This window comes from Musca autumnalis, unplaced genomic scaffold (assembly GCF_047663935.1).
Source record: "Musca autumnalis isolate F117 unplaced genomic scaffold, ASM4766393v1 scaffold_4, whole genome shotgun sequence".
Classification (NCBI taxonomy): Eukaryota; Metazoa; Arthropoda; class Insecta; order Diptera; family Muscidae; genus Musca; species Musca autumnalis.
The window spans coordinates 152,587,344-152,612,725 of record NW_027411977.1 but is presented as its reverse complement, the minus strand read 5'-3'; the positions used below and the strand labels follow the sequence as shown (position 1 = coordinate 152,612,725).

Below are 25,382 nucleotides of genomic sequence, written 5' to 3'. Positions count from 1 at the left end.
GGTGAAATGGACCATTACTTTTGTATGAAAAATATAAAAATTTTATTTTTGGTCGATATTTTAATTCCTTGAGAACATATATATTTCGCAAAGTAGCCTACATATGAAAAAAAAATTACTGACCTTTCCTCTGATGTAAATTGCAATAAAGTGTTTGCTAGATAACGGGCCTACTGCCTAATATATAATGGGTTCTGTGTAGAAAACCACATTTCTATCCCATTCTACATATTGTCTCTCCAAAAGTTTATGTAACACCAAGAAATATTCGTCCTAGACCCCTTATTTGGTATGCCAAAATTCATATCTCGACGAGATAAAGCGATTTAGCGATGTGTGTCCGTCTATTAAAATTTGTAAACAAGCTTAAGGCCGCAATTAAGAGCCGATTGTGAACTAAATTTTCCTTTCCTGCTACAAAAAGGTCTTTGTCATGCTAGATAACTTTTTGGTTTTGGTCATAAGTATTATACATTACATCTCTGATATTTTTGTTGATAATTCAATTTTCACAATCATTGAAAATAAGTTCCGTGGAGAGCGATTGTACAGGGATAGTGGTATAGGGTATCCCATGGTCGGCTCCGTCCGACTATAGACTTTTCTTACTTGTTGTTTTTAAAATATTATTTTTGAGAATTTACAAAATGTGTAAAAAGTGGCGAAGCCTCCCCACCCATGGGGCAGTTTCGCCATCGATATAGAACATTCTCCAACGGACTCTAAAACTGCAATTAACCATACTTCTTCCTTAAATGTCAACATTATGCAAAAATGGGACATGTTTTCTATTGAAAAATCAAAAATTATTTTAAAATTCACAAAAAGTAAACGATTCTAGCGGTTAATTGAAGTAGGTGCCTTGAATTTAGGTACAAAAATCATAATATAACTAAAACAAGTTACGGTATAAAATGTGTTTTTGATATCACAAAAGGTAAAGAAGATATCACAAAAAATACCTACCATAATTTTTTTTCTCAATACCCTGAAAACACAAAATCGTGTGCGTCCGCTATCATACCTATGACACAACTGCCAACTCTTGGGAGATGATAGATCTTCATTAAACTCACAATTTTGCTTTTAACGGATTTTTTCTAGCACTTGTATTTTGCGAGAAAATCGGCGCTGGCGTAGGCGCCTCATGTTATCATATGCTTTAATAAATAGGTCTAATAAATGCAGACCTACACGCAGAAAAAAATATGTTAGAAATGTGTCCAAACAAATAAATGTTTGCAACATTTTGCAAAATATCTAAATTTTATTTGTTTAGGTACCAATATATTTTTATGTTAGAACATATTTTTTATGGGTGGAGATGATTTTTGTCAAAGAGAGTAACAACAGGGCTCTCGCGGCTGCGGAATGCTGTTTTATAATAAGGAGCTGTGTGTATGGTGTAATAGGAGGCGCAATAACCAACGTAGCAAGCGAAGAGGAAAAGAAAAAATGGTATTAATTATGTTGTTCTTTTTTCTTCAGTTCTCTAAATACAATCGTTGAGTTAAGACGGTAAAGTGAGTGAATAAATCAGTGTTTTGTCTTTTCTTAAAGAAATTGTGATTTTTAGTAAATCAAATGCCCAATATCTATACTCATAAAAGAGTTCAGTAATGATGACTCACTGATTCACTGACTCACTGACTGACTGATAATCAACGCCCAGACTAAACGGCTGGAGCTAGAATCTTGAAATTTTGGGTGAGGGTCACTCATGGTCCGAATAGGTCAGATAAGGCTCGGTTTTTGGAAATTCAAACTAGAACAGTACAAAAAGTACTAAAAGGTACTAAATATGGTACCCTTAGTATTAGGCAAACGCGAAGAGCTAGAATTCTGAAATTTGGAATGAGGTTCACTGATGGAGAGTTAGAAAGGTGTACCAAAGGGTTTTTGGAAATTCGAACTATAAGTGTACGAAAAGTACTAAAAGTTACTAAATTTAGTACCATTTGGTATAACGTGAACGGACAGAGCTAAAATCTTGAAATTTGGAATGAAAATCAAGGTTTAGAAGATAAGTTGATATTAGGAGATGGTTTTGAAAATGTGTACTCATGTGTACGAATAGTACTAAATAGTACTAAATTTGGTAAAATGTGAATTTGGGCGAACCGATAAAGTTGGAATTCTGAAATTTGGAATTACTATTACTGTTGGAGTGTAGGTTTGAGATATGGAGATAGTTTTCGAAATTCGTACATATGGGTACGGAAGGTACTAAATAGTACCAAATAAGGTACAATTTGGATTTGAGGGAACGGATGGACCTGGAATCCTGAAATTTAGAATTAGGATTACTGTGGGAGTGTAGGATAGAGGTATTTTGGAAATTCGTACTTTTGGGTACGAAAAGTACTAAATGGTACCAAATTTGGTACAATATGAATCTAAGTGATCGGATAGAGCAGGCATAGTGAAATTTGAAATTATGAATACTATTGGAGTGTGGGATTGAGATACTTGTCAAAATTTATACTTATGGCTACGAAAAGTACTATATGGTACCAAATTTGGTACAATTTGGATTTGGGTGATCGGATACATTTGGAATCCTGAAATTGGAAATTAAGATAACTGTTGGAGTGTTGGATAGAGGTAGGTTTGGAAATTCGGACCTATGGGAACAAAAAGTACTAAATGGTACTAAATTTGGTACAATTTGGATTACGGTGATCGGATGCAGCTGTAATCCTGAAATTTGGAATTAAGATTACTGTTGGCGTGTAGGATTGAGGTAGTTGTGGAAATTCGTACTCATGGGTACGAATAGTACAAAATTTGGTACAATTTGGATTTGAGTGAACGGATATAGCTGGAATCCCGAGATTTGGAATAAGTAGTACTGTGTAGGATTGATAAAGTTTTGGAAATTTGTAGTTATCAGTGGGAAAAGTACTAAATGGTACTAAATTTGGTACAATTTGGATTTCAGTGATAGGATACATTTGGAATCGTGAGATTCGGAATTTAAATTGATGTTGGAGTGTTGATAGAGGTAGGTTTGGACATTCGTACTTTGGAATCAAATTTGGATTTGAGTTATCGAATGTATCTGGAATCCTGAAATTCGGAATTAAGCTTATTGTTTGAACTTAGCACTGAGGTAGTTTAGAAAATTTGTACTTATGAGTACGAAAAGTACAAAATGGTACCAAATCTGGTACAATTTGAATTTCGGTGAACGGATATAGCTGGAATCCCGAGATTCGGAATAAGGATTACTGTTGGTGTGTAGAATTGATAAAGTTTTTGAAATGTTTAGTTATGGGTACGAAAAGTACTAAATGGTACCAAATTTGGTACAATTTTAATTTGTGTGATCGGATACATTTGGAATCCTGAAATTCGGAATTTTTATTACTGTTAGAGTGTAGATAGAAGTAGGTTGGGGAATTCGTACGTTGGATACGAAAATTACTAAATGGTACCAAATTTGGTACAATTTGGATTGCGGTGATTGGATGCAGCTGTAATCCTGAAATTTGGAATTAAGATTGAGGTAATCATGGAAATTCGTACTCATGGGTACGAATAATACTAAGGTACAAAATTTGGTACAATTTGGATTTGGGTGAACGGATATAGCTGAAATCCCGAGATTTGAAATAAGCAGTACTGTTGGAGTGTAGCATTGATAAAGTTATAGAAATGTTTAGTTATGGGTAGCATAAGTACTAAATGGTACTAAATATGGTACAATTTGGATTTCATTGATAGAATACCTTTAGAACCGTGAAATTGGGAATTAAAATTGATGTTGGAGTGTTGATAGAGGTAGGTTTAGAAATTCGTACTTTGGATACGAATAGTACTAAATGGTACCAAATTTGGATTTGAGTGATCGGATATATCTGGAATCCTGAAATTTGGAATTAATGTTATTGTTTGAACATAGCACTGAGATAGTTTTGAAAATTTGTACTTATGGGTACGAAAAGTACTAAATGGTACTAAATTTGGATTTGTATGAACGGATAGAGCTGAAATCCTGAAATGTGGAATTAAGATTACTGTTTAAGTGAAGAAATGAGGTAGTTTTCGAAAACGAAGAGTACGAAATGATACAGTTTGGAGTTCGATGAACGGATACACCTGGAATCTTGAGATTTGGAATTACGAGTACTGTTTTTATTTTGTATTCAAGTTAGTGTAGGATTGAGACATGTCTTCGAAAAACGTGCTATAAGTGTACTCAATTTGTTGGGTGTAGGGACTGTGCTGGAATCTGTGTGTTTTGGAGTTAGAGTGAGTATTGCAACGTTTGTCTCGCTGTTAATGTGTAAAGGTGAGATAAGGCTGATCTTTTTGAAAATCGAACTAAAAAGGTACGAATAGTACTAAAATAAATATTGATTAAAATTCGCCATTTTCATATTATATATTGCTATTTGTTTTTATACATTTTCCGCATACGAAGTAGCGGGCACTTTGCTAGTATTTTATAATTGAATCAAAAAGGTGAATGGAAATATTTTATTGGACAAGGAAGAAATCGCCTTTAATATTGGTAATTACATCAATACATTTTTCATATACATACATACATATGTATATTTGAAATAGGATGTACCTACTTATTACATTATGTAATCATTTGATTCCAGATGCCGATTTCCCGCTGATGATTTAAACTTTGAGGAAGATGTGTTTTATTTCACAACTAGGAGGCGTTTAACGTTGTTTTTATATAATTTTTTTCCTTTTAAAAGTGCGACTTTTTATAAATTATTTCATTCAGTTTTTCTTTTATTAAATAAAGTCTGTTATGTATTTCTTTGGAATTTTTTATGCACCTACGAGGGCGGTTCGGAAACTTCTTAGCCTATCAATGAAAGAGAGAGAGTTTTTCAAAAATATTTTTATTTTTCAATATAATCTCCTGAAACATGATTAAAATAGTTTTCCTCAAGGTTTTCAAAATAGTGGTTTACAACTGTAATTCCATCTTCATTTGAGGTAAAACGCTTGCCAGCAAGGAATTTTTTTAGATTTGGGAATAAGTAAAAATCACTGGGAGCTAAATCAGGAGAATAAGGTGGGTGGTCAAGCAACTCGTAATTTAATTCGTTGATTTTAGCCATTGTTAAAAAACTCTTGTGCGCTGGTGCGTTGTCTTGATAAAAAATGATTTTTTTGTGTAGTAAGCCAGGACGTTTTTCTCGAATTTGTACATTTAATTGATCCAAAAGGTTGCAATAGTACTCTGAATTTATTGTTTTACCCTTTTCCAGATAGTCAGATAGCTTTTTCATCTGTAGTTCTTCATGCAAAATTAAATGGACTCGATCATTTGAGATGCCCATGATATTAGCAATTTCACGCACTTTTATTCGTCGATCATTTAATACCATATCATGCATTTTGGCTACAATTTCTGTTGTTGTTCCTGTTTTTGGTCGCCCACTACGTGGCTCATCTTCAATGCTTGTACGACCACGTTTAAATTCAGCAACCCAATTTTTTACTGTTGCATATGAAGGAGCACTTTCACCTAACACATTCACCATATCATTATGAATTTCTTGTCCCGATAAACCTTTTTATGTAAATATTTAATTACAGCACGCATTTCTAATTTTTCCATTGTAAAAAAATTGCGGATGCGTCTTTTTTGAACACCTGTTTCTATATGAAGGAGTTGCCAGATCGAAAATTTAACATGTGTGCATAACAGAGATGGAAGTTTCCAAAACACTTAACTTTTTTCTGTTTATACCGCGCTTTTTGTGCTATGCTAAGAAGTTTCCAAACTGCCCTCGTACATACATATGTGTCTGTTGTTGCTTTTGTTTTTTTCTATGCCTTTCAATAAACCACCAACGGTTACTAATATGTGTATATGTTTGAGATAGCCGGTGAGCCCTTACTGAGAGCAAGTGAGCATACATTTGAATGTGATTCACATTGAAATTTACGCTCCCTTGCACTCAGAAAGCGCCCACTGGTGCATGTGTTGTTTTTTGTGGCTTTTGGGTTTGTATTTGTTTGCACCCAAACATATACAGTCGACAGGAATTTGTTTCTTTACCAATAAGATTAAAATTTGTTTCTGAATGCAAAAAAGCAGAACAACCCTTTTTATCCTGTTATTTTTTTGTAACTGTGAGAATTTTCAAATCATGAATAATTAAATCTCGACACGGCAGTGTGAGAGAAAGCAAAAACAGAATTCATGTTTTTTTCCAAATACATACTCGTTTGCTGTTTTGCGTCCCCAAATTTCTGAGCCATAGTTGTAGCTCTTGTTGTACAGATCAAACCCTTCAACATTTTTTCACGCATTCGTGAATTTCAACCGGAGAAAACAATTTAAAAAGTATCAGTCGGCTTTGCTGTCAGAGGTATACCCCTCAGCGTGTGACATAATGAAAAGAAGGAAACCCAGTATGGGTAATGAGTAAATTTGATGTCATTGGCTTCCAAGTCAGGGGTGTATGGCGGATGGCCCATTTTCAAATTTCTCAGGAGACTTCAGGCGAACATATTTTAGTGTACCACTCAGAATTAACCGTCCTACGTTCCCCAATCCGTATAGTTACTTGGTGGAAGAAATACCCAAGGATGCCTCTATCTCACGGTATATAACATGTCAAACTTGCATTATCTGTTCACGCACGGCTTATTTTTTTTGTGGCCCAACGGCCATTTTTGTGCGACCCTCACGACCTTCATTTTTTAGCGAGCTTCGGCCATAATTTAATTCATTAAACAAGTTTTTCATAGTACTATAGGATAGTCCTTTATCGACATACAAAGATTTAATTTGATCTGCACTCAAACTTTCAAAAAAAGTCAAATGGCGCCAGAAATTATTGAACAGTCCTCGCATTTGAACATGATTTAAGTGTGATAGAAATATTACGAAGGGCAAATGTTGGAGCAATGCCAATCACTTCTTTCATTAGTCACTTAAGCAAACATGGTGAACTTTAGTGAGGGAGGTACCCGAAGATGTTTGCCAATATAGACCTTATTGGAAATTGATATACGTTTGGAAGAAATTTTACGACACGCAATGTTTTGGCCAAGTAGGATACTCAATTTGTAAGTTTTCGTGGTCATTAATCATTGTAGAGTGGACAAATATGACCCATTTTCGAAAATGATCTAAGTGTACATACACATTTTTCAGATGAAATTCGAAACATTTTAGTTGTAATTCGTAACATTTCATTTGTTACTCGAGAATTCCATTTGTAATTCGAATTATTCCATTTGTAAAGCAAAATATTCCATTTGTTATTCGAATTATTCTTTTTGTAATTCGAATTATTCCATTTGAAATTCGAATTTATTCTATTTGTAATTCTAATTATTCCATTTGTAATTCGAATTATTCCATTTGTAATTCGAATTATTTTATTTGGAATTCGAAACAAAAAATTTCAAAATACTTTTTATTGGTTTTATACCTGTTTTTTTTTCGAATTACAAATAAAATGATTCGAATTACACAAGAATAATTTGAATTACAAATGAGATAATTAGAATTACAAATGGAATATTTCGAATTACAAATGGAATAATTCGAATTACAAATGGAATAATTCGAATTATAAATTGAATTCTCGAATTACAAATGAAATGTTACGATTTACAAATAGAATTCTCGAATTACAATTGAATTATTTTAATTTTAATTACATCTGAAAAAGGTGTAGACAAAATATTACGAGCAGGAGCCAAAAATTCCTCTACTCCGACTATAGTCTCCTTATTTCTCGAATTTGACTGCGGATTCGACTCCAAAGGTTATTTCTTATACCACTAAAAATTAATAAAATGTGCAAAATTTTTAAACTTTCCGTGAAAAGCTTATGCTGGAGGTCAGCCCGAACCGACTGTAGCCATTTGTTACTTGCCTTGATGTGTTTTCATACAAAACCAATTTAACACCTTAACCACATACGAGGGTTGCACGAAAACTAACAGTTTGCTAGTAATTCGAACGAATTTAAATTCAAATCGTCTTAGAGAAACAGACCATTACCTTTTGGTTTTGTACATTTGATGTATTTCGTTCCCGTATTCTACTTTTGAAGTAAAAATTGTGAAGCAAGTTTGATGAGCTGCGATGTATGAACATACATTTGTACGGACTATTTCGACATACAGTATAGGTTTTCGCATTAAAGTCATGGTCATGGTTGCTGTCCGATACCCGCTCTCACTCCATTCATCTGTTCAAGGTGCTTTCTATTACGTTATACCGTTGTTCAATTGAAAATTCTCGTTTTAAGAAGCCAAAGATGAAGATTTGAATTTCAATTATAGGCTTTAAGCCAACTTAAGCTTTGTGTTTGCTCAAATGAAATTGAAATTGAACGTTTTAGAACTGACAGTTATAATCGCTCTTCCTCTTCACGTTCAAATATTCTAATCACACGACGAACTAGTGAAATATGTACATTGACAACCAATAAATGAAATATTGTCAAGAAATATCAAAGACTATACAATCAAGAAGAATCTTTGTACATACAGTGGTCGACATTCGCTTAAGCGCAAGACAACTTTTGTGTTCATTCGCGATTTAAACTGCAGTTATTTAGGGGTTTCTTTACAGTTAGTCTCATTACAATTTAACAAATTAGGCACAAAACTTACTCCATAACAATTAATCGCGAAAATTCTTTACGAAAACCTTAAACATGGTAAGACACTCGTTTAAGCGAAAGCCGATAGCCGTAGTCGCTAGTGCTTTTAGCTATAAGTTTATTATAATGCAGAAAAAATGAAAATAGCAATTGTTGTTATAACCCAGCAAAAAAATCCTCCCAAAATAATGGGTTTTGTAAGGGATTTTTGGCAGCCGAAACTACTTACAAAACCCCCTACTAACCCATTATTTTAACAAGGGCATGTCGCACTAAATTACTAGTTTTTCTATGGCCACTAGAATAACTAGTTATTCTATGGTAACTGGAAGTTCATGTATGTCGATAAGAAAATGAAAAACTACCAAATTTGAGTGTGTTTTTCAAATTTGTTTTTTGTTTTGAAGGAAAAGCAAAGGCAATAATATTTCCAAAAGTAAAGTTTGGGTGTGTTTCATGCGCACACATTTTCGTTTCGAAATACATAAACTGGGAGTAAGCTATAAACAAAAAAAATATTTTTTTATAGATCAGTTTAGGTGGAATTTATTTCCTATTTCAACACACTTCATATTTTTATTTTATTTCGCTATTTGCTGGATTTGAACATACGAACTTCTACTTTTTAGCCGAACACTACATACTAGGCCATGCACACGAACATTAAGGGTTCTTAAAGCTCTTCATAAGCACCACCAAATATTCGATGTTTTGTTTAACAAAAAGTACCCGGCCGGCGGGTAGCGTTGAACACACAACCCTATGTTTTGTAGTCGGACACACTAGCTCTGTGCCACCGAACTCAAAACATAGTAAGGAGTAATATATGTAGTTATTTTTGTTTACATTACTTTGTTATGGGTTACATAATGACTAACGGATCCGAATTTTTGCTGGGAAGAAGATGAATCGCTTTGAGGTTAAAGTTGAAACCACACTTCTTAACCGCTTTTTGTCAGATGATTGTCTGTTGAATAGTGTATTTCACTAGCGTAAGCAATAGCTGAGACAATACTCCATAGCTATTGACCCGAATTTAAATAAAAATTCAATCTTTTCGCTATAATACATTGATTTTATGTCATTACTAGCAAAGTGCCCGCTACTTCGTATGCGGAAAATGTATAAAAACAAATAGCAATATATAATATGAAAATGGCGAATTTTAATCAATATTTATTTTAGTACTATTCGTACCTTTTTAGTTCGATTTTCAAAAAGATCAGCCTTATCTCACCTTTACACATTAACAGCGAGACAAACGTTGCAATACTCACTCTAACTCCAAAACACACAGATTCCAGCACAGTCCCTACACCCAACAAATTGAGTACACTTATAGCACGTTTTTCGAAGACATGTCTCAATCCTACACTAACTTGAATACAAAATAAAAACAGTACTCGTAATTCCAAATCTCAAGATTCCAGGTGTATCCGTTCATCGAACTCCAAACTGTATCATTTCGTACTCTTCGTTTTCGAAAACTACCTCATTTCTTCACTTAAACAGTAATCTTAATTCCACATTTCAGGATTTCAGCTCTATCCGTTCATACAAATCCAAATTTAGTACCATTTAGTACTTTTCGTACCCATAAGTACAAATTTTCAAAACTATCTCAGTGCTATGTTCAAACAATAACATTAATTCCAAATTTCAGGATTCCAGATATATCCGATCACTCAAATCCAAATTTGGTACCATTTAGTACTATTCGTATCCAAAGTACGAATTTCTAAACCTACCTCTATCAACACTCCAACATCAATTTTAATTCCCAATTTCACGGTTCTAAAGGTATTCTATCAATGAAATCCAAATTGTACCATATTTAGTACCATTTAGTACTTATGCTACCCATAACTAAACATTTCTATAACTTTATCAATGCTACACTCCAACAGTACTGCTTATTTCAAATCTCGGGATTTCAGCTATATCCGTTCACCCAAATCCAAATTGTACCAAATTTTGTACCTTAGTATTATTCGTACCCATGAGTACGAATTTCCATGATTACCTCAATCTTAATTCCAAATTTCAGGATTACAGCTGCATCCAATCACCGCAATCCAAATTGTACCAAATTTGGTACCATTTAGTAATTTTCGTATCCAACGTACGAATTCCCCAACCTACTTCTATCTACACTCTAACAGTAATAAAAATTCCGAATTTCAGGATTCCAAATGTATCCGATCACACAAATTAAAATTGTACCAAATTTGGTACCATTTAGTACTTTTCGTACCCATAACTAAACATTTCAAAAACTTTATCAATTCTACACACCAACAGTAATCCTTATTCCGAATCTCGGGATTCCAGCTATATCCGTTCACCGAAATTCAAATTGTACCAGATTTGGTACCATTTTGTACTTTTCGTACTCATAAGTACAAATTTTCTAAACTACCTCAGTGCTAAGTTCAAACAATAAGCTTAATTCCGAATTTCAGGATTCCAGATACATTCGATAACTCAAATCCAAATTTGATTTCAAAGTACGAATGTCCAAACCTACCTCTATCAACACTCCAACATCAATTTAAATTCCGAATCTCACGATTCCAAATGTATCCTATCACTGAAATCCAAATTGTACCAAATTTAGTACCATTTAGTACTTTTCCCACTGATAACTACAAATTTCCAAAACTTTATCAATCCTACACAGTACTACTTATTCCAAATCTCGGGATTCCAGCTATATCCGTTCACTCAAATCCAAATTGTACCAAATTTTGTACTATTCGTACCCATGAGTACGAATTTCCACAACTACCTCAATCCTACACGCCAACAGTAATCTTAATTCCAAATTTCAGGATTACAGCTGCATCCGATCACCGTAATCCAAATTGTACCAAATTTAGTACCATTTAGTACTTTTTGTTCCCATAGGTCCGAATTTCCAAACCTACCTCTATCCAACACTCCAACAGTTATCTTAATTTCCAATTTCAGGATTCCAAATGTATCCGATCACCCAAATCCAAATTGTACCAAATTTGGTACCATATAGTACTTTTCGTAGCCATAAGTATAAATTTTGACAAGTATCTCAATCCCACACTCCAATAGTATTCATAATTTCAAATTTCACTATGCCTGCTCTATCCGATCACTTAGATTCATATTGTACCAAATTTGGTACCATTTAGTACTTTTCGTACCCAAAAGTACGAATTTCCAAAATACCTCTATCCTACACTCCCACAGTAATCCTAATTCTAAATTTCAGGATTCCAGGTCCATCCGTTCCCTCAAATCCAAATTGTACCTTATTTGGTACTATTTAGTACCTTCCGTACCCATATGTACGAATTTCGAAAACTATCTCCATATCTCAAACCTACACTCCAACAGTAATAGTAATTCCAAATTTCAGAATTCCAACTTTATCGGTTCGCCCAAATTCACATTTTACCAAATTTAGTACTATTTAGTACTATTCGTACACATGAGTACACATTTTCAAAACCATCTCCTAATATCAACTTATCTTCTAAACCTTGATTTTCATTCCAAATTTCAAGATTTTAGCTCTGTCCGTTCACGTTATACCAAATGGTACTAAATTTAGTAACTTTTAGTACTTTTCGTACACTTATAGTTCGAATTTCCAAAAACCCTTTGGTACACCTTTCTAACTCTCCATCAGTGAACCTCATTCCAAATTTCAGAATTCTAGCTCTTCGCGTTTGCCTAATACTAAGGGTACCATATTTAGTACCTTTTAGTACTTTTTGTACTGTTCTAGTTTGAATTTCCAAAAACCGAGCCTTATCTGACCTATTCGGACCATGAGTGACCCTCACCCAAAATTTCAAGATTCTAGCTCCAGCCGTTTAGTCTGGGCGTTGATTATCAGTCAGTCAGTCAGTCAGTCAGTCAGTGAGTCAGTGAATCAGTGAGTCATCATTACTGAACTCTTTTATAAGTATAGATTTATTGGTTCGGTGGTTTCCATCCAAAAACCGCCCCGCACTATAGGCTTTTATTAACAAAATAATGTCTGGATGTATATATATTGCTTTTACTTAAATCGCGGAGGTATTACTTTTAAGACTCTAAGCCAGGTAAATTCAATCTTTTCTGATCGTTAATGTTAAATTCTTAAAATTTATTTATCCAAGTCGTATGAATTTTTATAACTCCATTCATTTCAGTTTTTTTTTTTTTTTTTGTATTTTGAAACCATGTGTTACATTGGAATTTAGACCATATAATGGGTATTGTTATCCCTAAAAACCTAGCAAAAGTTTATGCAATAACAAAAAAGTCGTGATTTTGTGCAAAATTAGTTTAGGTTCACGGCATTTCGGTATATTCCTTACGAAATTGCCCTCCAACCTTCATGATATTTTCGCGGTCAATTTATAGTCCTGCTCTGTATTGAAGATAGATACTATGGGACACTCTCGCCGCTATGATGCACACAGCTGAAAGACAATTTTCAACATTCAATGGTAAGAAATTGGGGGGTAAAGTGTGTTAGTACAACTTTTACTTCAAAGCTATTCTATGTCATATAACAACAATTCCAAATCGCGTTTTTTATCATTCAGAATACTAAAGGTTCTATTATGAATTAATCTGTTAAGAATTAATTAATGTTAAGCTTATATTTTGACTTTTAAGTAGAGTGCGCTTAAACGAGTGTCGCACAAGTTTTTAGAGATTTTAGAGAATTTTCATGATTAATCGCATCTGTATTATTGTCTTTATTTTTTTTGTTTTATTGTTTTTTATTTTTTCTCTTAGTTTGTTAAATTTTAATAAAACTAATTGTTTTGTAACAAAAATGTTTTAAAGTTTAATTAATTCGCGAATATATACAATTATACATAAAAATTTGTCTTGCTCTTAAACGAATGTCGATCACTGTACGTCCGAACGACAATATCAAATAGTTTTCATAAAGATTTTTTTTTGAAAAATGGCTTTTAATCCGGCGATTACGGAGGAATACGCTTAAGGCCTCGTCACATATGAGGATTTCTTGCTTAATTCATTAAGTTGCATGTTCTTACGGTTTCAAGTCAAAAGTCAAAGCATATGAAAATCGTGTTTCAGAACACATTCAGCCGCCTAGAGATGCGGCAACTCTACGCGGCTGAATGTGTGCTGCTACATTAAATTCATTATTATATTTACTCAATATCAATTCAAATATTTCCAGATTTTTCTGAAAAAAAAATTATGTAAGCGCAGCAAAAATACTCATTACAAACCCCCTACTAACCCATTATATTAAGAAGGGCATGTCGCTCGAAATGAGAAGTTATTTTTTGGCCACTTAAATAAGTAGTTACTAAAAGTCGTGACTACTTATTTATGTATAAGTGGTTAAAAAATAACTACATATTTCAAGCGACATGCCCTTGTTAAAATAATGAGTTAGAAGGGGGTTTTGTGATGAGTATTTTTGCTGGGAGGTATTGGTATAGGCAAGTGATAAGTGATGCCAAAACATATTGAGATTCCCCTTATGTGGGTGAATGAAATCCCATTTTTCTAAATATGTTCCATATTAGCCTGGCCATCTAATTAGGGACACCAGCAGCAAAACCAACATTTACGCGAAATGAAGCAAACTTTTTTGCTATAATTGTTTGAATTAAGTTAGTTGTTGTTGTAGCAAGGCAAAGATCTACGGGCTAGCCGCATGAGGACTGTTCATACTTCTGATCGGAAATACATAGCTGTGGTTTCCGCGGACGACTTAAACATGCTATCGAACGTTACTCTCAATTTTTTGGAGTAGTTACTGGTAGGAATCAGGATACCATCGACCTATATGTTCATTTCAATCGTCCAAGTGGTGAACAGTGTGACAGTGGATTTAGCGACGCATTTTTTCATAATCCTCAGATGGAGGGTGTGGAATTTCAGAAATGTATAGATTAAACACGGAACGGTATCACCAATGTTGCTTTGCTTCCGGTGTTCTAGCCTCCTTTTGGACTTATGTTCACCTATTAGTGTGTTGACTTAAAGAGTATGTTCTCTAACTCTTCGGTCTTCAGGGTTCGTAAGATGAAGTTCATAGTTTGATTTCGGGTATTCAACCAGCAGGTATGTAGCGAGCGGCTGCTGCAGTTATTATGTCTCTCAGCTACCCGTGGATCTGAGGTAATATCACTTCACTGCTATCCCAATACATTCCAAGTAATGGGTCACTAGAATCAAGCGAGATAGATCTGTACTGGACAGGCTGGTGTATTAGGAGTTCAAGTCCTCCTCCGCTTCTTGTCCAATCCTTCTCAAAACGTTGTAACAACAACAACTTGTGGCGTTGCGTTTGTCTGTTGGGAGACTGTAGGGTTGTCTCGTGTTCTGACGACGAGAAATTTGGAGAAACGCTGGGAGATATTCTTGCGAAGCAAGCAGCAACATAACTCTTATCAAAGTATACCTGGAGGCGATCAATGTCAGAGCAGCCTCAGAAGTGTACCCTATATTCATTACGTCTCACCGATATTAATATGTGATGGATGCGGATCTTCTCTACCAAAAACCGAGTCTATTTTTTCATAGGATTCGTTTTCTAGCCACAACAGCGAAGTGGTAAACATTTTTCAGAATTTTCGTGAAAATGCTCCTTTAGGCCTTTAAAAAAATGTCAAAATAATTAACCTAAATGGTTAAAAGTTCTTTCAGCTATAACTTACGTGGGCGAAATAAGGAATAAAGATGTATATTAAAAAGTTTTTTCTTTGTCATAAACATAAATCTTATTTAAAATTGTGCACCTATCGGACTACTATTTCAAAATCGAATAAAATTTATGTTGTGTACCAGCCAGCGTCCCTATATTTCGATGATGACTTCCCCGAAATGATTCAAAATAGAACGCCACATATAACAGGACCTAGCGTAATAGAGTTTATTATAATTTCGACATGTATTTTGATATAAAAATTGTTTATTATTCATTTCTTTTATATTTTACTTAATCCATAAACATAAACAAGTGAGAAAAGGCTATAGTCGGTACGGGGCCGACTATGTGATACCCTACACCACTACCCCTGTGCATAATCTTTTCACTCGAAAACATATACGAAAGTTTTCACCTATCTGGCTTTTATACAAAATGACTTAAGGCGAACTGAACCAAAATAATTAATATTTAGTTTTATATTTGACTACTCTCGACATCACCAACATCAATAGGCTTCTATCTCTGTGAGAAAATTTGGTGATGATCCGATCAAAATACCAACCTGTATGTGATTGCAGAAAAAGTGGAAAAGGGGGATGCATTACCGACTATTGCGATATTTCTATTATGTGACCACCTACGCCAACCTAATTTGCATAATTTTAAAGACGGGATTTTCTACTTTCTTAGTCAGGCTTTGCTTTTAGAGGGTCCCAAATAATGGTGTGATATTCATCATTATTATTAAAATCGCAAAAATGAAAAGTTGGGTTCTATTAGCGAATATTGCGATATCTTCGTTGTGTGACCACCTACGACAACCTACGTTACATCGTTTCAAATGTGATATTTTCCGAGTTTTGCTTTTTGCTTATAGACGCTGAGATATTTGCTTTGGACTAAAATGTAGACTTTTTCTCCCAATAACTTTTTTGTTCATTCCGACCCCTAATTATTATCCGACCATCACCAAAATCAATAGGCTTCTTCCCCCACGGGACCCCCATCAACACCCAAACACGATCCGATCAAAATTGCGACCTGTAGCGTGGTTTCCAAAAAAATGGAAAAATGGTATGTATTACCGACTATTGCGATATCTCCGTTAGTTGGTCACATACGCCGACTTGGTTACATCATTGTAAAGATGGGATCTTCTGCTTTTATATTCAGGCTTTGGTTTTGGAAAGTCCCCAACCAAAGCTGTGATATTCGTCATTATAATTAAAACAGCAAGAATGAAAATTTGGGTTTTATTTGCGACTATTGTAATATCTTCGTTGTTTGATCACCTACGAGAACTTATTTTACATCATTAGAAAGGTGATATTTTCTACTTTTATTGTCAGGTCTTGTTTTTGGTATACCCCATATAGAAGCTGAGATATTCGCTTTGGAAAAAAACGTTGTCTTTTTATCCACTTAAGTTTTTTGTCCATTCCGAACCCTGAATATTATCCGACCATCACCAAAATCTATAGGCTTCTTCCCCTCCGGGACCCTCATCAACACCCAAAATTTCGTGACGGTCCGATCAAAATTGCGACCTGTAGCGCGATTACAAGGTTTAGATGGACAGACGGACGGACACACATAGCCAGATCGACTCAGCTCGTCGAGACATTCATTTTGGTATATATAAGTATGGGTCTACGACCATTATTTCGATGCGTTACAAACTTTTTGGGCAAAACCAACTTATAATACCCTCCCCACATAGTGGTGTAGGGTATAAAAAGACATAAAAAGTAGAGGTTATAATTTAAAATATTATTAATTATTACCTATGTTATATCTTTCCTTCTTTCTCATTCCAGATATGTACCTAATTGAATGTATTCTTTAACCATGTATAACAATTTGTGGACACAATAAGTCTACGAGTATAAGTACATTAGAACACAGTACACTGTGAACATATGTACTAACATCAGTTGTTGTAGACCTCCAGGATTAGCTGCAACAATAATGAACAATGACGAGGAAGAACGTGTGTGTTTGCGGTAGGTATTTACGAAAATAAGAACAAAAACAAACAAATGATGGTGAAATTTAAAGAAACTACTTTAAATTTTTACCTTTAAACGCCGGTTTTATATATGTACATATCAAATGTATTAATAGTTAAAATATATAAGTTATTTTAAAATACAATATGGATTTTTTCTGCACTAATGCAAGAATAAATATAATACTTTAATAATAAAATTAGTTGACCACTAGTATATTTTTCACTTATTTGGTTGCAACTCGACTTCATATCAAATTTTTAAAAATTTTCGTCAAATCTTCCCAGATGCCAAAATAATTATAAAGATATTGGAGTGGATATGGTCCATATTCGAACCTGGTGCTCAATTCTTTTTCTATGAAAATTTTAAATGAAAACTTTTATAACGGGAATAAATGTCATATGACAAATATTATAAAGAATATATTCATAGAACAAGAATCCAGCCCCTGATCTATGTCTGGAAAAAATAATACAGGTAGCAAATTGTTGATTTAAAATTAATGGCTTGTTTGAAAGAAAAAATAAATCTCATCTGAAAAAAAGTTTTGCCAGAATTAAAAAATTAAACCATTTTTGGGGAGTTGCGATACCAGAAAAAATGTACTCATAAAGTCCACATTCGCAGTTTATCTAAGTTTGGAATTATATTACAAGGTGCACATTTTGAACCAATACCAATAGCGCTGTCGCGGGTGCCACCGTCGAGCAATGGTACGCACACCCGGCTTGTACGTTGTATGCTTACCGTACTTTCCCGGCCAGGCAACATCAAATTTTCAACAGTACCGCAATACCTTTCAGTGTAATGCTGACTTTTCCTGATTATTTCAGCTATGTAAAACTTCTCTATAAGTGGTGTCCTAAGACACCACTATATAAACAGCAGGTCCCCTATCATTGAACTAATATGAATCGAGGTGCACTCATTGATATGAGAGAAGTCTCCCTTGTCCCTTCCTGGACGTTTGTGGAACAATTATTGTTATTAGCCATAAGGCTGAATATACATATATTTCTGAGTGAAATCGGACACATTTTCAAAATGAGGTTTTTGATTTACCTTATTTTGTGCTGTGGTGATACTGTTCATCAGCAAATCATTTTAGTATATTTTCAATTTTTTACTAAAGACTCCAGAGATATCGCGAAGACGAATTCTGTAAAAATTATATGCAAAGAAATACTCATAACTTCTTTAATATTAGTCTAAATAGAAAAAATATTTTTTTTGTATTTTTCATCAGCTATGTAATAAAAAATAGAAAAAATTGCACAGTGGGCTTGGATGCAATTTTCGGGATTTAATATTTAAAATAAATTTTTATCAATGATTGTACTTTTCGATTTTCTTGAAATAGTTTTGTATTAAAATACGATTAATTTCAAAAATTTTAAGTCCTATCAGTATCTTAAAAACGCAAAATTATGAATGAAATGTTCAAATAAAAGTTGACAACACTCTTGCTATCAGTAGAACTTTACGACTAATTTTTATTCGTCGCTAACTTACCGAAATATATCGTTAATTGCCTAAATTATAAGCATTTTAATTTTACCGATTTTTGTCGGTAACTCAAAAAATGTGTTAGAGAATCGCACTACAGGTGTGGGATTCGAATAATTACTATTTTTTCTTAATTTTTTAAAATTTGCCAATACAATTTTTCCTTTATACCAGAGTGAAACATTTGTTATTTTACAACAATAATAAAAGATACATTTAAGAATATGTGTTTTGTTGTTTTGTTTAGTAATTTATCTTAAAAACTTTTTAATTTTTCGATTTTGAAGATGGATTAGCAATTATGGTACCTGTCGGACAATAAACTAACTAAATTTATGATCAAATAACTACAGCTCGGGAATTATATAACTGGGCATCCGAGCCAAAATTAATTGATTAAGAAAAATTCCTATTGACGAAAAAATTTAGAAAACATAGTAGTTATTCGAATCTCACTACCTAATAGGACTAAAAATTGTTGTAATTAATCCTAGTTTAATACAAAAAAATCAAAGAGTACAATCATCGATAATAATTGATTTTAATAATAAATCGCGAAAATTGCTTCCAAGCCCACTGTGTAACTTTTTTTCATTATACCCTACAACACTATGTGGGGAGGGTATTATAAGTTGTTTTTGGCCAAAAAGTTTGTAACGCATCGAAATAATGGCCGAAGACCCATACTTATATATACCAAAATGAATGTCTCGACGAGCTGAGTCGATCTGGCCGTCCGACCGTCCGCCCGTCTGTCCATCTAAACCTTGTAATCACGCTACAGGTCTCAATTTTGATCGGATCGTCACCAAATTTTGGGTGTTGATGAGGGTCCCGCAGGGGAAGAAGCCTATTGATTTAGGTGATGGTCGGATAATATTCAGGGGTCGGAATGGACAAAAAACTAATTTGGAGAAAAAGTCAACGTTTTATTTCAAAGCGAATATCTCCGCATCTATAAGGGGTATTTCAAAAGCTAATGAAAGTAGAAAATATCACATTTACAACGCTGTATAGTAAGTTGTCGTAGGTGGTCAAACAACGAAGATATCGCAATAGTCGCTTATGCAACCCAACTTTTCATTTTTGCGATTTTAATAATAATGACGAATATCTCACCTTTGGTTGGGGAGCTTCCAAAAGCAAAGCCTGACTATGAAAGTAGAATATCCCACCTTTACAATGATGGCGTAGGTGGCCAAATAACGCAGATATAGCAATAGTCGGTAATACATCCCATTTTAAAATTTTTTCGAAATCGCGCTACACTTGGCAATTTTGGTGGGATCGTCACGAAATTTTGGGGGCTAATGGGGGTCCCACAGAGGAAGAAGCCTATTGATTTTGATGATGGTCGGATAATATTCAGGGGTCGGAATGGGCAAAAACTTATTTCTTTAACCTGGCAAAGAAAGTTGAAAATACCAATTTTACAACGATGTAAAGTAGGTTGTCGTAGGTGGTCAAACAATCGATATATCGCAATAGTCGGCAATACATCCCACTTTCCGATTTTTTTGTAATCACGCTACAGATCGCAATTTTGATCGGATCGTCACGAATTTTTTGGGAGTTGATGCGGGTCCCACTGAGGAAGAAGCCTAGTTTGGTGATGGTCGGATAATATTCAGTACTCGGAAAAAGCAAAAAGCTTATGTGGAGAAAATTCAACGTCAATGGAAGAAGAAAATATCTCCTTTATAATGATGCAAAGTTTGTTGGCGTAAGTGGGCAAACAACCGAGATATCGCAAAAATCAGTAATTCATCAAATTTTTACATTTTTTGTAATCACTCTACAGGTTGGAATTTTCATCGGATAGTGACGAAATTTTGGGGGTTAATGGGAGCCCACAGAGGAAGAAGCCTATTGATTTTGGTGATAGTCGGATAATCAGGGGTCGGAATGGGGAAAAAGTTTTATTCTTTGTGAATATATCAGCTTCTAGTAGGGGTATTCCAACGCCTGTCAATGGAAGAAGAAAATATTACCTTTACATTTGAGTGAAGTAGGTTGGCGAAGGTGGTCAAACAAGGGAGAAACCACAATAGTCGGTAATGCATCCAATTCTTCCATTTTTTGCCATCACGCTACAAATCGTAATTTTGATCGGATGGTCACGAAATTTTGGTTGCGAGGAAATTTTGGAACGAGGCATATTATGTTTGATGGTAGTCGGATTATATTCCCTAAAAAATGTTCCTGGTAAACATTTGTGCACAGGGGTAATGGTGTAGGGTATCACATGGTCGGCAGCGTCCCGACTATAGCGTTTGCTCACTTGTTTTTACTGGATTGCTGATAAAAAATAAAAAATTACAAAAAAAGATTTTTTCTATTTGGACCAATATTAAAGAAGTTATAAGTATTGCTTTGCATATAGTTTTTACAGAATTCGACTTTTTCAAGATGATGAGCAGCATCACCACAACAAAAAATAAAGGAAATCAAAGACCTCATTTTGAAAAAGTGTCCGGTTTCACTCAGAAATTCCCATATACATTTCATATATTACCGTAGTTACCACTCCCAGCAAAAATTTGGATCCGGTGGTCGTTACGTAACCCTTTACAAAGTAATGTAAACAAGCTTCTTTTCGCATTACAAGTAATCTGAAAAGTAATGGGTTACTTCTTAAAAAATTTACAAGGTAAACCTACTTACTTTACTCCTCACTAAGTAATGACGACGGTGGCACAGTGAGTGTATGTCCGACTATAAATCCTATGGTTGTGTGTTCACCGCTCACCGTCGGCACGGGAGTTTTTTATACCCTCAGTCTTTAGGCTAGAAAGGGTATATACACTATCATACGGGCAAAATGTGCCTCATCGAAATAACGGTTTTAGACCCCAAGTATGTTTGGACGAAATGTGTTTCAGACAATTTGGAGTCGATTTAGCAATGTCCGTCCGTCTGTCTGTCCGTCTGTTTGTCTGGCTGGCTGGTGCGCACGATAACTCTCGAACGGATGGGCCGATTTTGTCCAATCGTAATATTCTGTCCAAACTTAGTTTAAGTTCGAAGATGGGCCATATGGGTCCACTCCTTCAGGTACCTCCGCCACAAAAGTTCAAAAATGTTCGGAAAATTTGTGCGCACGATAACTCTTGAAGGTAGTAACCGATTTGGTCCATACTTTGCACATCGTGAAATGTGTACCATACTTAGATAAGGTTTCAATATGGACTGAATCGGTCCACTCCTTCGGGTACCTCCCACACAAAATTTCGGAAAAGTTCAGTTTAAGGCCTGCTCTCTAATCGCTTTGATTTTTGTTGTAGCAACTTATATTCACTGCCTCCCATACGATGTTACAAGTTCCATCAGGGGCAAGTCCATACTTCCTGAGAAAATAGCCTGAAAGTTGCAAAAAAACCCTATGACACAGTGTGTAGTGGTTGGAGCGTAAGATAACTCTCGAACGGATCTGCCGTTCCGGTCCAAAATGTGGCATTCGTAATATTTTGTGCAAACTTAGTTTAAGTTCGAAGATAAGCCATATCGTTCCACTCCTTCAGGTACCTCCCCCACAAAAGATCAAAAATGTTCAGAAAAATTGTGCGTACGATAACTCTTGATGGGAGTGACAGATTTGGTCCATACTTTACACATCCTAATATATCTACCAGGTATAGATCAGGTTCGAATATGGACTATATTTGTCCACTCCGTCGGGTAACTCCCACACACATTTTTGGATAAATTCACTTTAAGACCTGCTCTCGGATCACTTTGATTTTTGTTGAAGCAACTTGCATACGCTGTCTCAATTACGACAGTAAAAGTTTTTTCAAGGGCAAGTCCATACTTCTTGAGAAAAAAGCCCGAAAGGTGTAAAAACCCCCTATGGCACCATATGTAGTGACTGGAGATACTGCGTTCGTCCACACTTTGGATATCGTAATATTTCTTCGAATATTAGATGAAATTCGAATGTGGAAGGAGTGGACCTTCCGATACCTCCCCCACAAAAGTTCGAAAATATTCGCTAAAATGGTACTCTAAATATTGTCGAAACTCAGTTTCAAAAAAGCCCTATCTATCGATATCCCCGCAAATTTTTGCGCTTTAATTTTATCCATATTGTTTTGAAAACTGAATACTGCGAACTGAATACTGCGTTCGTCCACACTTTGGATATCGTAATATTTCTTCGAATATTAGATGAAATTCGAATGTGGAAGGAGTGGACCTTCCCATACCTCCCCCACAAAAGTTCGAAAATATTCGCTAAAATGGTACTCTAAATATTGTCGAAACTCAGTTTCAAAAAAGCCCTATCTATCGATATCCCCGCAAATTTTTGCGCTTTAATTTTATCCATATTGTTTTGAAAACCCCCCCAAAATACGTAAGTTTTGTTGAAAAAAAGTATTTCAATCCACACAGGCTTAGGGTATATCTCTGTCGGCAATGTCGACTGATACTTTTTTACTTGTTATACCCTCAGCCTTTAGGCTATGAAGGGTATATACACTTTCATACGGGCAAAATGTGCCTCATCGAAATAATGGTTTTAGACCCCAAGTATGTTTGGACGAAATGTGTTTCAGACAATTTGGAGTCGATTGAGCAATGTCCGTCCGTCTGTCTGTCTGTCTGGCTGGCTGGAGCGCACGATAACTCTCGAAGGGATTAACCGATTCGGTTCAAATTTTGGCTTTCGTAATATTTTGACCAAACTTAGTTCAAGTTCGAAGATGAGCTATATCGGTCCACTCCTTCCGATACCTCCCCCACAAAAGTTCGAAATTGTTCGGAAAATTTGTACGCACGATAACTCTTGAAGGGTGTAACCGATTTGGTCCATACTTTGCCCATCGTGGAGCGTGTACCAGACTTAGATCAGGTTTTAATATGGACTCAATCGGTCCACTCCGTCGAGTACCTCCCACACTGAACTTTGGAAAAGTTCAGTTTAGGAACATCTCTCGAATCGCTTTAATTTTTGCTTTAGCAACTTGTATTCACTGCCCTCCATACGACGGTATAAGTTTCATCAGGGGCAAGTCCATACTTCCTGAGAAAATAGCCTGAAGGTTGCAAAAAACCCCTATGACACCGTGTGAGGAGGTTGGAGGGCAAAATAACTCTCGAACAGGTCTGCCGATTCGGTCCAAAGTTTGGCCTTAGTAATATTTTGTCCAAACATAGTTTAAGTTTGAAGATAAGCCATATCGGTCCACTCCTTCAGGTACCTCCCCCACAAAATTTCAAACATGTTCGGAAAAATTGTTCGTACGGTAACTCTTGAAGAGAGTGGCCGAATTTGTCCATACTTTACACATCCTAATATATCTACCAGATATAGATCAGGTTCAAATATGGACTATATTTGTCCACTCCATCCGGTACATCCCACTCAAAATTTCGGATACATGTTCACTTTAAGACCTGCTTTCGAATCACTTTGATTTTTGTTGAAGCAACTTGCATTGCTGCCTCAATTGCGATGGTAAAAGTTGTTTCAGGGGCAAGTTCATACTTCTTGAGCAAACATCCCTGAAGTTCTAAAAAACCCCTATGGTACCATATGTAGTGGCTGGAGATCCATTCTTTTTAGTATCTCCTCCGCAAAACTTTTGATATTAAATCCTAATCAACATTTTTGTCAGTTCAAATGCCCAAAATTTTTAAAACTCCCTAAATACATGCGTTTTTTGGAAAAAATTGTTTCAATATACACAGGCTGAGGGTATATCTCTGTCGGCAAAGCCGACTGATACTTTTTTACTTGTTTTAATTAAAAAATAACAGTTCGTGGTGCACATGTGTACTGCACATTTAAGTTCTTAAGCAACCCTTAATATTCGTGTGCGTGGCATAGTGCGTAGTGTCTTTGGCTAGGAATCAGAGGGTTCGTGGGTTCAATTCGCGCAGACAGCGAAATAAAATAAAGTAAAAGAAAGTAACTGTTCTAAAAATAGATTTTTTTCGCCTTACTTTTCAACTTCTATTGGCCACAGAATAACTAGTTATTCTAGTGGTCATAAAATAACTACAAACTGATTGCGACATGCCCTTGTAAAAATAATGGGGAAGAAAGGCGGTTTGAGAGTAGTTACGGCTGCCAAAAATCCCTTACGAAACCCATGATTTTGGGAGGACTTTTTTTGCTGGGCTACTAAAGGCCATTGAGGACACTTCGAACCATACATCAAGATTGCCGTTTAATGCTGTGTGTATAATCATCTTAAATTTAGTTTTTAATCAGTTTAAATGAGACTTTTACACGTGGCAAAATATGCTAATCATGTATATAGCATGACATTGTCGACATTCCTTTTTATATTAATTTTATTATTAGCTTTAAAGTTTAGATGAATTGTGTCAAGAAACATTAAGCATCATTGTAACAGCAACCATCTTCTAAGTATTTCTACTCTATAAGTGTTTTTATGCGCATACCTGAACATCATTATCAGCACTTGTTATCAAAAATTTGACAAGCTAATGAAAAGGACAAAAAGGGTCTCTAAAGTTTCTAATTGTTTGTCAAGCTCTTAATATTAATTAAAATGTCAGTGTCTTTTGAGCAGTATGTTGAAATATATACGTGGGACAATTTTGCAATTCAGGTAA

General features: G+C 35.1%; 1 protein-coding gene across 1 annotated transcript in view; it reads left to right on the top strand.

Moving 5' to 3' along the window:
• Ac78C (adenylyl cyclase 78C) overlaps positions 1-25,382 on the top strand; it is a 259,118-nt gene that overhangs the window by 68,934 nt on the left and 164,802 nt on the right. Inside the window, exon 2 of the mRNA XM_073981732.1 lies at positions 17,097-17,282. Within this exon, the coding sequence (XP_073837833.1) occupies positions 17,248-17,282 (35 nt within the window). The 5' untranslated portion in view covers positions 17,097-17,247. The remainder of the gene's footprint in view (positions 1-17,096; positions 17,283-25,382) is intronic.